Genomic DNA, 14,912 nt, shown 5'->3' on the forward strand with positions numbered 1-14,912 from the left:
GGATACGTAAATCAAGTACTACAAGTGTATAAGTCTCGCAAACTGGTGAGACTTCGCATGTCACAGCTGTAGCAGTTAGTAACATATACCAAGAAAGATTCGTTCAAGATGGGTCGAAACCAACAATTCACGCTATTTGTTTTGCTGGTGACAAGCCTTTATAAATCAACTATAAGTTTGAATTTACCGTTGAAAGAAAACCCAGTAGAACCCCCACTAAAAATAGCAGCTTTTAACGTCCAAAATTTGGGGGATAAAAAACTTGCCAGCACAGAAGAGATGGAAATAATAAAGAGAGTAAGTATGTTTTTGTAACTGGTTCTAACTAGGGTAAGTCTGCCTGTTTTAGAAACTGGTTCCAACTAGGATAAATCTGCCTGTTTCCGTAACTGGTACTAACTAGGATAAGTCTGCGTGTTTTTGTAACTGGTACTAATTAGGATAAGTCTGCCTGTTTTCGTAACTGGTGTTAACTAGGGTGACTATGCCTGTTTTTGTAATGGTACTAACTAGGATAAAGCTGCCTGTTTTTTAACTGGTACTAACTAGGGCAAGTCTGGCTGTTTTCGTAACTGGTATTAACTAGGGTGAGTCTGTCTGCGTTTGTAACTAGTGCTAACTGAATGAGTCTGCCTGTTTTTTACTGGTACTAACTAGTATAAGTCTGCCTGCTTTTGTAACTGGTTTCAACTAGGATAAATCTGCCTGTTTTCGTCACTGGTACGAACTAGGGTAAATCTTCCTTTGTAACCGGTACTAACTAGGATACGTCTGCCTGTTTTTGAAACGAGTTCCAACTAGCATAAATCTGCCTCTTTTCGTAACTGGTACTAACTAGGGTAATGCATCATGGTATTTCAGCCACAACATGTCTGTAGTGTTGTTTTATTTGGTTATATGTGATGTATGCATTCTGTAATGTTCGAACAACGTCTGTTTGTTGTGATATCGCTAAATACAAAAGAAACTTAAGTAGATTACGATTACATACGTGTAAATAAGGTGTTTGCGTTTTAGCAAAACTAGTTACATGGTTTTATCTTTATTTTAGATTTAAAGTCCTAGTAAATGTCGCAACGTTCTTTTCAACGAAATCAGAGCTCGTTTCATTAGAGTAAAAAAAACGTGAAACGATTATAGTGTCATTTTTCTCTTTATTTTTTAAGTCTTTTTTCATAAAATTACATAAAAACTATCTGCGCACAGATGGACCACATTTAGGAGCTGACACAATAAAGGGAGGGCAGCCATTTCACATCACCCATCACTGATACAATAATGGGAAAACAGTCCTCTAACATCACTTATCACTGATACAAGAAAGGGAAAGCAGTCCTTTAACATCACCCATCACCAAGTATTGTCTGAACGGTGGAATTTGATTGTTACTTTTACACCACACCTGCAGCTCCAAAGATTGGAACGCGTTTTGTGGGCAACAGAACTAGTGGTACGGGTACGCCTTCACAGCCCATATGATATCACGGAAATGGGGCAAAGAACCTGAAAAACTTAAGAATTATCAGCAAGAAGTATAAACATAGGAATCCAATTACTTTTTATGGTGGGGAGCATCTTTTATAGTTACGCCACTGAACGGGACATTAATCCCGAGTCTTTGAATTCACTCAGTTCACCACAGTAACAACAGGGCTATACCTGCCCCCCAAGGGATCTATCTAAATAGGTTAGAAGTAAAAGTTAATACTGTGAATAATTAAGCTAATTTATTATATTAGTTTAACTGGGAATATGCTGTGTCAAAATAATTTATGTATATAATGGTTATAATTCACTGATTCATCATTTGGATACCCTCTATTATCGGCGTTTCTGGCCATAATCCCAATAACATCTAATGAGGTTAAACATTTAAGCAATACTGTTAATGACACTGATTTTAATGGAAAAAAACGAATACAACTGTACTTACAAGACATAAAAAACAGTTGTTTGGTTAATGAACTATCATGAATTCTCTGTCCACCAGTGGCTCAGCAGTAAGTCTAAAGGCTGGTAACAATAAAAACTAGGTTTCGATACCCGTAGTGGGCAAAGCACAGATATCCCATTGTGTAGCTTTGTACTTGAAAACAAAATATACAAATAAACAAATCTTGTTTATTTTAAACCATTAGGTTGGATGTAGACTTTATGGTTCTACAGTAATTCTTATGTCGCTATGTTTAGTTGAACTTTGACCTCCTCCCATAATGTTTAACACAGTGCTGCTTGTAGGCTCTTTACCCCACAGAATACGAAGAAATTAATTTTGAAAATAGTAGTGGGGGCCAAAATGGTGCATCGAGGAATAGGTACTCTGTTTAAACGTCACTAATTTGTTTGAAAACTGGCATTAGCGTGTAATTAGCTTTTCAAAGAAGTCAAATTCGGAAATAATGTTTCCATTTGATAAGTTGAGATGTACGAGGGGGGGGGCTTTTACCAGGTCCTGAAACATTTTGATGAATATTTGCGTTCTTTGGAATTCTGCAAAGAAAAAAGAGAGAGTTCAGTATGTTATATTAAAATGATATCTGAATGGTCAACTTAAAAGACAGTCATAACCTATATAGAATTGTGGTGGAACAGAATACATTAGAATTACATTCTTACATTGATTGGCTTAAATAGGTAGTGTGTTGTCACTACAAATATACTACTTTGAGAAGCACATTCAAAAGCTTTATGGTAATGAAAACCAAATCAGTATGGATCAACTTGGGGTACCACGACTATTTAGAAGAAGACCTGCAACAAATATTCAAAAAATGGTAAGTAAGATCTAGCATCTTGTAATACAGGTAAATCCATGAATACAAAAATTAATGGTCCACCTGTCCCAAGCAGTCTGTATAGATCCAGCAACTTGTGATACGTGTGAATCCATGAACACAAAGAGTAATGGTCTACTTGCCCAAGGCAACGTTTGCATAATATAATCAAAAAATATCTCCATCTGTATACACAAAACAAGTCACGTGCACACAAATTCCTTCCATGAAATATTGTTCAACTAATTACATGCTTCAAACAACTGGAGAATAAAATAGATATTGATGCCACTTCAAAGAAAGACATATTGGTCAAGTCACTAGACACAATGTTTGTTTGATTAAACTATTGTTCTCACACATGAAATGGATTATGGAAAGTCAGCGTAAATGAGTGGTATGCTTTGAATATGACAACTTTACAACAGTTTTTTTTGCACTGGACACTATGCTGCAGAACTATTGCCAAGTGCTCGGTCATCATTATAAGATGTGAAAACAGGTTGTAATGACATTACGAGGCTAAAAAATCATATTAATACAACATACTCAACCTCTGAGAGAGACATTTTTAGCTTTTTAAAAATATTTCCAACAATTATGGATTAGTACTTATGTTTTGGTTTTGCTTTTATTCAGTTTTCCGTCACCTGTAAATTTTTTGTCATCTTTGCTGTGTTTTTTTTTTCAACAGATTATTCTAAGGTATGATGTTATTTGCATTCAAGAAATCGTTACCAAAGATCAGGAAAGACTGCAAGAGATGATAGCTTCTCTAAACCTGTAAGTCAAGTGTACAAAATCGATTTATTTTTCAGTGGTGTACATAATGTAATGCTTGAAGTAGGATGGGATACCATCTCACTTCTTTTCAAGAAGACCCAAACCATCCTTTACCTTTTAGTACACCGTATACCTCTGAGAAGGGGAGCATTCAATAGATACAATAAATACTTATGGTATCAAAAGACTGAGGAGAAGCTTCTCAGTGAAACAGCAATGCATCCGCAGACTTTCAATGCAAGAAAGCGGGTTTCGATACCCGTGGTGGGCAGAGCCTAAATAACCCATTGTCTAGCTTTGTGTTTAATTACAGACGAACAAACAAACAAGACTGAGGTGAGAAACTGTATATTTTCTTAAAATGTTGCGTAAGGGCGAGGCAAGAATGAAACAAAGCAGTACACAGATGGAAAAAATAAACCCTCTTGCTACGAGCTCGGTATGACCGAGTTCGTAACCACAATGTAATCAGTTTTCATACTATAACTCGTAACTGTTTATGCTTAATTTTGTTTTATTCACTTTTGAACCGTGTCTAACTAACAATCCTGCCACACAAATTACCTTACCTAATAATTTCTAAGTTTTATATTTTAGTTACTTTATAGTAATAAATTAAGGATACACACAAAAAACTTACAACACCCAGCTTCAAATATTTCTCAAACCGTCCCGCTTCCCCCCTCACCTCAAGTACTCAATATAGGTGGGACAAATGTCCCAAGGAGCTGTCTGATGATACTCATTCTTAACTCCTGCAGGATAACTTGTAAGAAACATAAAAAATTAACTTATGGGACCCAAGCAGAGGCTGTTCTACTACACATTGTAACTTTTGGGTCTTCTGATAAGTACAGTTCTTACTTCATTTATGTGAGATTGTATACATTTATTATTTATTTTCACATTGAGTGTACTGTCCCTCCTTTATATTAAATTACTGAATTTGAAATTAAAAAGGCTGATACAAGATGTGTTACTACTTGCTGTTGTTTAATTTATCCTGCCTGTAATATATAAACTGGTCTGCTGTAGTCTGCCTGCAAACAGTGTCGATGAGTGGACCAGTTAGAATTGTGCAGCTTTGCTCTTTGGTGATAACTCTCTGGGGTCAGAGGATGACCTCTTTTGTGCCCTGGTTCCATCGCTATAGCAGTGTCGTGATGATTACATCAATTACAATCCAAGCACATGCAACATTCAAACACGTGAACTATGATGAAGTCTCTTCTTCAGTCATTTGAATTAACAAAATTGTCTCCCCACAGACAAAATGTTTCTTTATAGCAAGAAGACCAGACTTATTTTCAACAAACATGCAATTACTTCAGTGAGTTTTGTAAACTTGTTCAACAATAGCTTCTAAATTACTGTGACTGTGGAAGTGATTTTGATTCCGAATACAGTAAAAAATATTTTAGTGCATTCATTAATCTATGATAATAATAATTATAATACAAGTGTTAGCACAGAATCACACAAAACGTGCAATTAGTTTAAAAAACAAACCTAAAGCTAGGGTTTACAAATAGTTGACTTTACTTCATCACAAAAATAATGATTAATAATTAGTGAATACAATGGAATATATAGGTATAGATGCTGACGTCACGTAAGCCGAATGTTCCAGATCACGTGAGTCGATGTTGGTTTGGTTTATTTTGAATTTCGCGCAACGCTACATTAGGGCTATCTGCGCTAGCCATCCCTAATTTAGCTGTGTAAAACTAGAGGGAAGGCAGCTAATCATCACCACCCACCGCTAACTCTTGGGCTACTCTTTTACCAACGAATAGTGGGATTGAACGTCACATTATAATGCTCCCACGGCTGAGAGGGCGAGCATAGTTACTGTGAAGGGGATTCAAGCCCGCGACCCTCGGATTACGAGTCGAGTGCCTTAACCACCTGGCCATGCCGGGCCCTGTTGATATTGGAGGCTAGCCGGTCATAACGAGAGAAGTTGGTAATACGTTTACTTTGTATTTGTTTGTTTTCTTATAATAAAGCCACAAAGGGATATCCGCTGAGTCAACGGAGGTTTAGATTGCATTAAAGAAATGTGTACATTGTTTAAAACACGTACGAGTAATAACAGCTGAATAAATACTAAAATAGTTTTTACAGGATAAAAAATACAAAAAGGGAGGGAAAATAGAGAGAATTATAACGTAAATAGGATAAAGAAATAACACCGATATAGAGAAATACAAGCATGAATAAAAATATAAATGATACTAATAATAAAAGAAATGTAATTACAAATTTCGTTTTGGAATTTTTAGGCAGCATAGCATAGAGAGTTATGCCATTCGACATAATATTATTTAACAATACTGTCCGGTCAGTTTATTTTATTTTTGTGGGCTCTGCCGTTTGTCTGACAAAGATGGCACCAAACTACACACCAATATTTTTATAGGACACTGAGAAGAGGCTGTTCGAAAGTTACCAGAAAAACGAACTTTTTAAAGATACTATGTTGATGACATTTCTCATGTGAGAAGGAGACGTTACTGTCCTATAGATATGTTAACTACTCCTATAGATATGTTAACTACTTCTACACTTGTAATAAATTCACTTTAGATTACTTCACTATCCAAATACGTTTCTTAGATGTAACCCTCACATTAAGAACTGGTGTTCTACGTATTGGTCTTGTACCGAAAACTGTCACTTTCCACATACTAAATGTAACATCACATCCATTAATCACTAAGATCAAAGAACATCTTGCCCTGACAGTAAGAAATATGACAGTCACCTTGATTTGTTAAAACAGACTATGACCGAAAGCGATTCAACAAATTCAGAAAGCTAATAACACTTCACCTAAATCTGCCTCGAAACAGTTCCCTGAAACAAATTGGTCTCGTGTTATCACCCATAACTAACGATCTTACCCCGGACACCGAAAATAACACTTGATTCCTTAAACTTAATGTTCGACTAAAATCCATATTTACTGAAATTGCTATTGTTTCTTGAAGAGGAGATGAAACTTTGAAATCACACTTAGTTCATGCTTAAGTTAACTTTAACAAGTCATCCCCGAAATAAACGTTACCGAACCTAAAACCTTTTAAATTCAAGCGAGGAAATGACAAATTTTATGACAAAAATAATCAAACATAGTTTAAAATCGCTAAATCCACAAAATGTTCTACGAACAACGCTATAGTTTAGCCCTAACTCAACTAAAAAAAAAAAAAAAAAGCCACTTAAGTTACAATGTCAATTTATCTCTTTATCGAATATAGGCCTTACTTTTTAACGCAGTGGTTCCCAACCTTTTTTATGCCCCGCACCCCTAAAAAATTTTAATGTGTTCTCGCACCTCTCACAGTAATTATTTATTTAGGAATAAAGGTGAAGGTGGCCAAAACAAATGTTATCTCGCACCCCTGGTTGGGAACCACTGTTCTAAAGGCTTAACTTTAGGTCCAAGGAAAGTGTAATTACACATTTCGGTGTTTGCGATTAAAATTATTCTAGGAGTCCTGTATTAAAAAAAAAAACACAAAAAAACTTATCTTGTTATTAATATGGATCCCTGCTTGTCATTTGAAAAGTGCCGACAAATAATAAGCTCTAAACTACCCCATGTGTTTATACCCTCCCGGGTTGTGTGTCTATACCCTCCCGGGTTATGTGTTTATACCCTCCCGGGTTATGTGTTTATACCCTCCCGGGTTGTGAAATCACATTTTCAGTATTACAATCCAGTAAGATTTCTACTGAGACACCGATTGGCCCTCTGAAAAATTCTGTCATCCCCCGATCTACGGCTTCCGTCTTTTTGTTTTATAGCAAAACCCAAACTGAACTATCTGCTATGCCCATCATGGACAATCGATATCCGAATTTTAGCACTGCAAATCCGTATACTTACTGCTATCCTACGGGGAAAGTCATAAATGATTAGCTAGCATGAAGTTTGGTCACATATTTATTGTACACATCTTTCTGTCAATTGTCTTAAATTACAACTATATATCGTAATTTACAACTATATATATATCGTAATTTCTTTCCTTTTCCCAAAATGTTCTTTATCAAACCGGTTTCGTAAAAAAATATATAAAAACATAGCACGACTAAAACTTTTAGTCACAGAATTTATGTTTAAAAGATGTATTGTATATGCTTATTTTTCTCAGAGACGCGTTATAACATAAAATAAAAAGAATAAAGTTACAGGTAAGCGTGAAATGATCAGGAGCTGAATAATCCAATTTAGGATTTTTGTTTCTATTATTAAGAAAGACACCAAACGACGTTATATACAGAATGGCTCTGAGCGAGCGACTTGGAAGGGAAACAGCAAAGGAACAATACGCTTATATATACAGGTATACCACCTATTGTTAATATCAGGAAATAATAATTAAGTGGTCGTTTCTTGTTTCATTACAATCTTAAAATATATTTTACACTCAAAATGTTATCTGTAAATGAAATATAAAAAACTTCAAAGTATCCTAATAAGATTACTTGATATATTAGTCAAACAGAATTATTTATATACGTATTTCAGAGACGAAATGAAACGTCTAATATATATATATATATATATAAATATACATATTTCAGAAATGATGTAAAACGTTTAAAAGCAACTACCACATGCTGTCTAGACTAAATGACTGTATTTCACTGACAACATTAAGTTTTAGAGGACATACTACACTTGCTATCTAGACTAAGTGACTGTATTTCACTGGCAACATTAAGTTTTAGAGGACATACTACACTTTCTATCTATACTAAGTGACTGTATTTCACTGACAACGTTAAGTTTTAGAGGACATACTACACTTGCTATCTAGACTAAGTGCCTGTATTTCACTGACAACATTAAGTTTTAGAGGACATACTACACTTGCTATCTATACTAAGTGACTGTATTTCACTGACAACATTAAGTTTTAGAGGACATACTACACTTTCTATCTATACTAAGTGACTGTATTTCACTGACAACGTTAAGTTTTAGAGGACATACTACACTTTCTATCTAGACTAAGTGCCTGTATTTCACTGACAACATTAAGTTTTAGAGGACATACTACACTTTCTATCTAGACTAAGTGCCTGTATTTCACTGACAACGTTAAGTTTTAGAGGACATACTACACTTTCTATCTAGACTAAGTGCCTGTATTTCACTGACAACATTAAGTTATAGAGGACATACTACACTTTCTATCTATACTAAGTGACTGTATTTCACTGACAACATTAAGTTTTAGAGGACATACTACACTTGCTATCTAGACTAAGTGACTGTATTTCACTGACAACATTAAGTTTTAGAGGACATACTACACTTTCTATCTATACTAAGTGACTGTATTTCACTGACAACGTTAAGTTTTAGAGGACATACTACACTTGCTATCTAGACTAAGTGCCTGTATTTCACTGACAACATTAAGTTTTAGAGGACATACTACACTTTCTATCTATACTAAGTGACTGTATTTCACTGACAACGTTAAGTTTTAGAGGACATACTACACTTGCTATCTAGACTAAGTGACTGTATTTCACTGACAACATTAAGTTTTAGAGGACATACTACACTTTCTATCTATACTAAGTGACTGTATTTCACTGACAACGTTAAGTTTTAGAGGACATACTACACTTTCTATCTGTACTAAGTGACTGTATTTCACTGACAAGATTAGGTTTTAGAGAACATCCTACACTCACTATCTAGACTAAGTGACTGTATTCCACATACATCAAGTTTTAGATAGAAATAGTCACTTCACATCCAGTCTGAATGATTACTTTTTACAAACATTTAGTCTAAGAAGAAAGCTTTTATATGCATAAATTATCTTGTTTTTCAGAGATGACAAACTCTCAGTGTTAGATGAACAAACTTTCCCAGATGGTAGCGACCTCTTCATGAGACCACCGTACATTGTACACTTTTCTTCACCGACAACTCGTAAGTATCTAAATTATAAATAATTTAACTGTTTTTAAAAACACACAATTATATACAAATATTGTTTCAAACCATCTTTAACATGTAATGGGATGTACTTTAGATGTTTTAATGTAAACAACAACAGAATTTCTTATGAAACATATTCCATAACTATTGTAACAAGGTCGATATGATGTTTTAGGCTTTTGTGTGGGTGCCTTAAGTATCAAAGTTATGAGAAAACACTGACATGTTCAAACAAAAAAAACCGTCTAAGTGAAGTCCAATATAAAAATAACGTGGAATATACTGTATTAAAACGATTTTAAAACCTCATTAAGATGTTACCGTAAGTGTCTGGTCACGCTCTTACTGTCGACCTTGCATCTTCACAACCTCCCTGCAACGTAATTTTTAATCCAAAAAATTCCGTCGCAAGGTTGTCATGTTTTCATCGCACCACTCTTTCGTTTGAGCTTTCTATAATCCACCTAGCATATAAAGACGATAGTTTCCCAGTACCCTTCCAACAGTGTAATTACACATAAATTCGTAATGGTATGGTAACTTAACTGATATATCTTTGAATGTAATAATAATAGGATAATACTAGTTTAATTCTCTACCTCGTTGAGGTATGTGGCGGTTCAAAGCAACTTTTTTTACACGTGCCTTCCCTCACTTTTATAGTAGGAAGTTCCTTTTGATTATGTTGTGTTTGTTTCCTGGGGCACAAGGACAGCTTTGATCGCTGATCTCTGTGTTCGTGAATTCTTACCTGTTATAAGATGCTGCACTTTGCTTATTACGACTGGGATACGACTTGTGGCATGTCTGTTTCTGGATGGTCCTGGTGCCATATTCTTCTTTTTTTTTCACTGCCATTTAAACTCGTGGTATATCTTCTGTCTGAACACATCTTTATGAACTAAGAATATAAATATTTAGTATTGGAAAAAAACTATTACATACCTTTCCCAGATCACAGTACCTACGAAATATCCACTAATAATACCATCTAGTCCCGACATGTCTCATATGAACTGTGTTTGAAACGTGACTTGATGATTTGCGCATATTCAAAATTGTTTTCTATAACGTTCTTAACGTTCCATACAGTGGAATAATTCTTAATGGGCCCAGCATGGCCAGGTGTTTAAAGGCACTCGACTCATAATTCGAGGGTCGCGGGTTCAAATCCACCTCACAACAAACATGCTCGCCCTTTCAGCCGTGGGAGCGTTATTACGTTAAAGTCAATCCCACTATTTGTCTAGGCTTACACTGCTAAATTGGGGACAGCTGGCGCAGATAGCCCTTGCGTAGCTTTGCGTGAAATTCAAAAACAAACAACGACGTCATGAAATACTCTGTTGAAGTTTTCGGACCGTGAACCACACACAGAAATCTCTCTTATGTAAATTTGAATTTTTTTTAAATATTTTATTAACCTCAATTTGATGGAAACAATTTGTTTTATGTCAGGTAGAAATTTCAAAACGAAATAAGATATGATGATGATTCAATCAACAGTTTATTTGATATATTTACATATTTGTTTATTTTAATTTACAATATTATTTTGTTTTATATCGTATTTTCACTGAAAATTTAATCGAAAGTAGGTGACACTGTTGATAAGCACCTACCAAGTATAAGTTAATAAGTACAAGGCTTGGCCACAAGCATTGTTTTGTCTGTGTTTTATATTGACTCAAAGCTACACCACGGCTATCTATGCTAGTTGTTCCTAATTTTGGACTGATAGATTAGAAAGAAGACATCTAGTCACCATCACCCTCTTTCAACTCTTCGGCTACTCTAATTGAATAGTGTGCTCTGATCATCACTATTATAATGCACCACAGCCCTAAAGTGCAAAACATTTTAAACATTCGGACACTAGGTCACGCCCGATCAATGAGCTTTGGGCTTACTAGTAGACTATTTCACTATACGTTTACATACATCATATATGGCCCCAGTTGCTCAGCGGTAAGTCCGAAGGCTTATAACGCTAAAATCCGGGTTTAGATACCTTTGATAGGTTAGAAAAGGGCACTGTGTAGCTTCGTGTTTTACGAGAAACAACAAATACCAACTTTTTCAACCACAAAAAAGTTACAAAAAAAACTGTTTACTACAGCCTATGTACTGCACCAAGGCAACAGTGAATAGGTAATTTTATCAGAGTATATATACACACGGAGTTTGTTTGATTGTTTCTTTAGAAGTTTGCGTAAAGCTAAAGGAGGACTGTCTGCGCTAGCCGTCCCTAATTTAGCAATGTAAGACTAGAGGGAAGACAGCTAGTCATCACCACCCACCGCTAACTCTTGGGCTACTCTTTTACTAACGAATTGTGGGATTGACCAAACATTATAACGCCCCAACGGCTGAAAGAGCGAGCATGTTTAGTGTGACAGGGATTCTAACATGCAACCCTCGGATTGCGAGAAGAGCGCTCTAACTACCTGGTTATGCCGCCCTATACACAAAGGCAACAGTGAATAGATAATTTGATCAGAGTGTATTTTTTATATGTTTCTAAACATTTCTGTACATTTAACTCCGTAAAAAAACTGTTGAAAAATGATTGTTATTGTCTTGGGACCTATGACAAACTAAATAACAATAATATATATATGTTCCAACTCTAGGTGATCTCTCGTCATTTGTAGCTATTTGCAGTCACACTCAACCTAGCAGTGCAGCGAACGAAACACACGCTCTGGCCACTGTCTACGACTACGCTCATATCCACTATGAAAATCCGGTGAGTCAGAAATAGAACTTCCGCTTTAAAGTTATGGTTTGCCTTTTTCTTCTCTTCTCGGGGCAACTCTTGAACACCACGAGCTTATCATACATTTCATTCAAGAATATGTTAATATATTAGTATAGTATTAATAATTATTATTGTTAATTATTTCTAGATTAACTACTGTGATAAACTATCAGTCAGGCTGGCTGTGAACAATTGTATATGTAACAACGACACAGTTCTTTTTTTTGTTTGTTTGTTTTGGAATTTCGCACAAAGCTACTCGAGGACTATCTGTGCTAGTCGTCCCTAATTTAGTAGTGTAAGACTAGAGGGAAGGCAGCTAGTCATCACCACCCACCGCCAACTCTTGGGCTACTCTTTTACCAACGAATAGTGGGATTGACCGTCACATTATACGCCCCCACGGCTGGGAGGGCGAGCATGTTTAGCACGACGCGGGCGCGAACCCGCGACCCTCGAATTACGAGTCGCACGCCTTACGCGCTTGGCCATGCCAGGCCGTTCTAATACAGATTGGCTATATATATAAGAACGTGACAGATTTTCTACAGATTAGATATATATATATAACTTCCTCTTTTGAAATGAGAAGTGAGAAATGATAAATTTATATACAATCGTAAACTGAAGACGTGAATATATTATTCTATAGATAAATGCCTCTAACCCTAAAACGTTGCACGTCATTTTGTGATTAAAAAACTTTTCAACAATTTCGAGATTCTCACGTTCTGGTTATAAGTACTTTCTACATTATATGATGTATTGCTTTAAAATATTTAGTTTCATATTTACTAATAACAACTTGTGAGTGAATTGTTCGTGTGTGTTTCCTTATAGCAAAGCTACATCAGGCTATCTGCTGAGCCCACCAAGGGGGAATCGAACCCTCTGATTTTAGCATTGTAAATTCGTAGACTAACCGCTGTACTATCGGGTGGCCGTTTGTTTGCAGTTAAGCAGAAAGATATACCAAGGTCTTTCAATGGTGTGCCTGTCATAGGTATCGAAACCCGGTTTTTAGCGATGTAAGTTCGCAATCTTACTGTTGAGCGAGAGTACGTGTGTGTATGCAAGGCGGAGAGGGTATAATAACACATACAACATACTATATCTGTTGTATAAAATAACCATATTAAGGTCAGCTTGGACACGATAAACACAGTAGTCATCTACACTCCGTTTATAATTAAAAATGATTTGTACCAGAATATACAAAACGACGTAACTGCAAACCTTTATTGTTTTTTTAAATTTATTATAACCATAGTATTACTCAAAATAAGGAGTTTTAAATTTCTTCCTCGATAACAGAAAATAAAGATAATTGTTCAATTTGGAGAATTTACAAACATGTTTTTTTTCTTTAATAGTCGACTTCTGTAATAATTTTTTTTCCTATTAGGAATGAAACAACTGTGTTTCTTTTTTTAAATTTTCTAACCCTGATAAGAAGAGTATAGGTATGTACAGCTACTGTATACATGAAGTGTGTGTGTGGGATTTGAAACACATGTCAGTCACATTTGGTCTTTGAGACCTATTTTGTTAAATGTCTGTTAAAGAAACGCTGCACCTGTTCTAACAGAGCTAACATTTCTAAGCTTAACACTATTTCAATATGGCGTTCAATAACCATTTGAGCTCACGTCTTCCATTAAGAGTCTGTTACCCTGAACATGTTTAGTTATTGTTAATTCTAGATAAGTGTGAACTTATTTCTTACTTAAATGTGAAAACGTTTCTCTTACATAAAACAGACATAAAGATATATTTTTTCCCACAAGGTGTTACGTTAAGTGGACTCATTTTTTTTTAAAGATGGCATGATACCTGTTAAGCAGCTTGGCCCGGCATGGTTACGTAGTTAAGGCACTCGACTCGTAATCTGAGAGTCGCAAGTTCTAATCCCCATTACACAAAACATGCTCGCCCTTTCAGATATAGGGACGTTACAAATGACGGGTAATCGTACTATTCGTTGGCAAAAGAGTAGCCCAAGAGTTGGCGGTGGGTGGTGACGACTAGTTGTCGTATACTGCTAAATTATGAACGACTAGCGCAGATAACTCTCTTGTGGCTTTGCGCGAAATTCAAAAGCAAAAAAAAAAAAAAAAAATTAAGCAGTTAACGTTTGTGTATTTCTGAATTTTAGGATGCTATCATCATGGGAGATTTCAATGCTGGATGTTCTAATATTCGAGTGGGAGACTGGAATTGGATCGAATTGTGGACTCGTGAGGAATTCAAGTGGCTTATTGGCCATCACATAGACACTACTACCTACGTTTCGAGTTGCCCATATGACAGGTAAAATTTCTACACATTTATACATCTTTGAAATCGGCCAAAGATGAGAATCATTACAATTATTTTATATTCAGAAGTAAACAATAAATTATGTGATTTATGATAAAATTATTGAATATTCAATATATGTTACTTAATAATTTATATAAATTATAGCCAATGAAATCGACACGTATTTTACAGTAATCAAAATTAAGACTTAAATAAGCGCTAGTACAAAAATAATTTTGTTTTAGAGCAGATAAGTTGGTACTTAGTTAACCAAATAAAAACCTGCATTTTATTTTATGTCCAAATAATTTTGGCCCGG

General features: G+C 35.5%; 1 protein-coding gene across 1 annotated transcript in view; it reads left to right on the forward strand.

The window, feature by feature from the left end:
* LOC143253841 (deoxyribonuclease-1-like) overlaps positions 1-14,912 on the forward strand; it is a 24,984-nt gene continuing 10,072 nt past the window's right edge. Inside the window, exons 1-6 of the mRNA XM_076508271.1 lie at positions 1-297; positions 3,469-3,557; positions 7,823-7,912; positions 9,422-9,522; positions 12,165-12,280; positions 14,448-14,602. Of these exons, the coding sequence (XP_076364386.1) occupies positions 109-297; positions 3,469-3,557; positions 7,823-7,912; positions 9,422-9,522; positions 12,165-12,280; positions 14,448-14,602 (740 nt within the window). The 5' untranslated portion in view covers positions 1-108. The remainder of the gene's footprint in view (positions 298-3,468; positions 3,558-7,822; positions 7,913-9,421; positions 9,523-12,164; positions 12,281-14,447; positions 14,603-14,912) is intronic.

The sequence above is a fragment of the Tachypleus tridentatus genome, chromosome 6 (genome assembly GCF_004210375.1).
Source record: "Tachypleus tridentatus isolate NWPU-2018 chromosome 6, ASM421037v1, whole genome shotgun sequence".
Taxonomy (NCBI): Eukaryota; Metazoa; Arthropoda; class Merostomata; order Xiphosura; family Limulidae; genus Tachypleus; species Tachypleus tridentatus.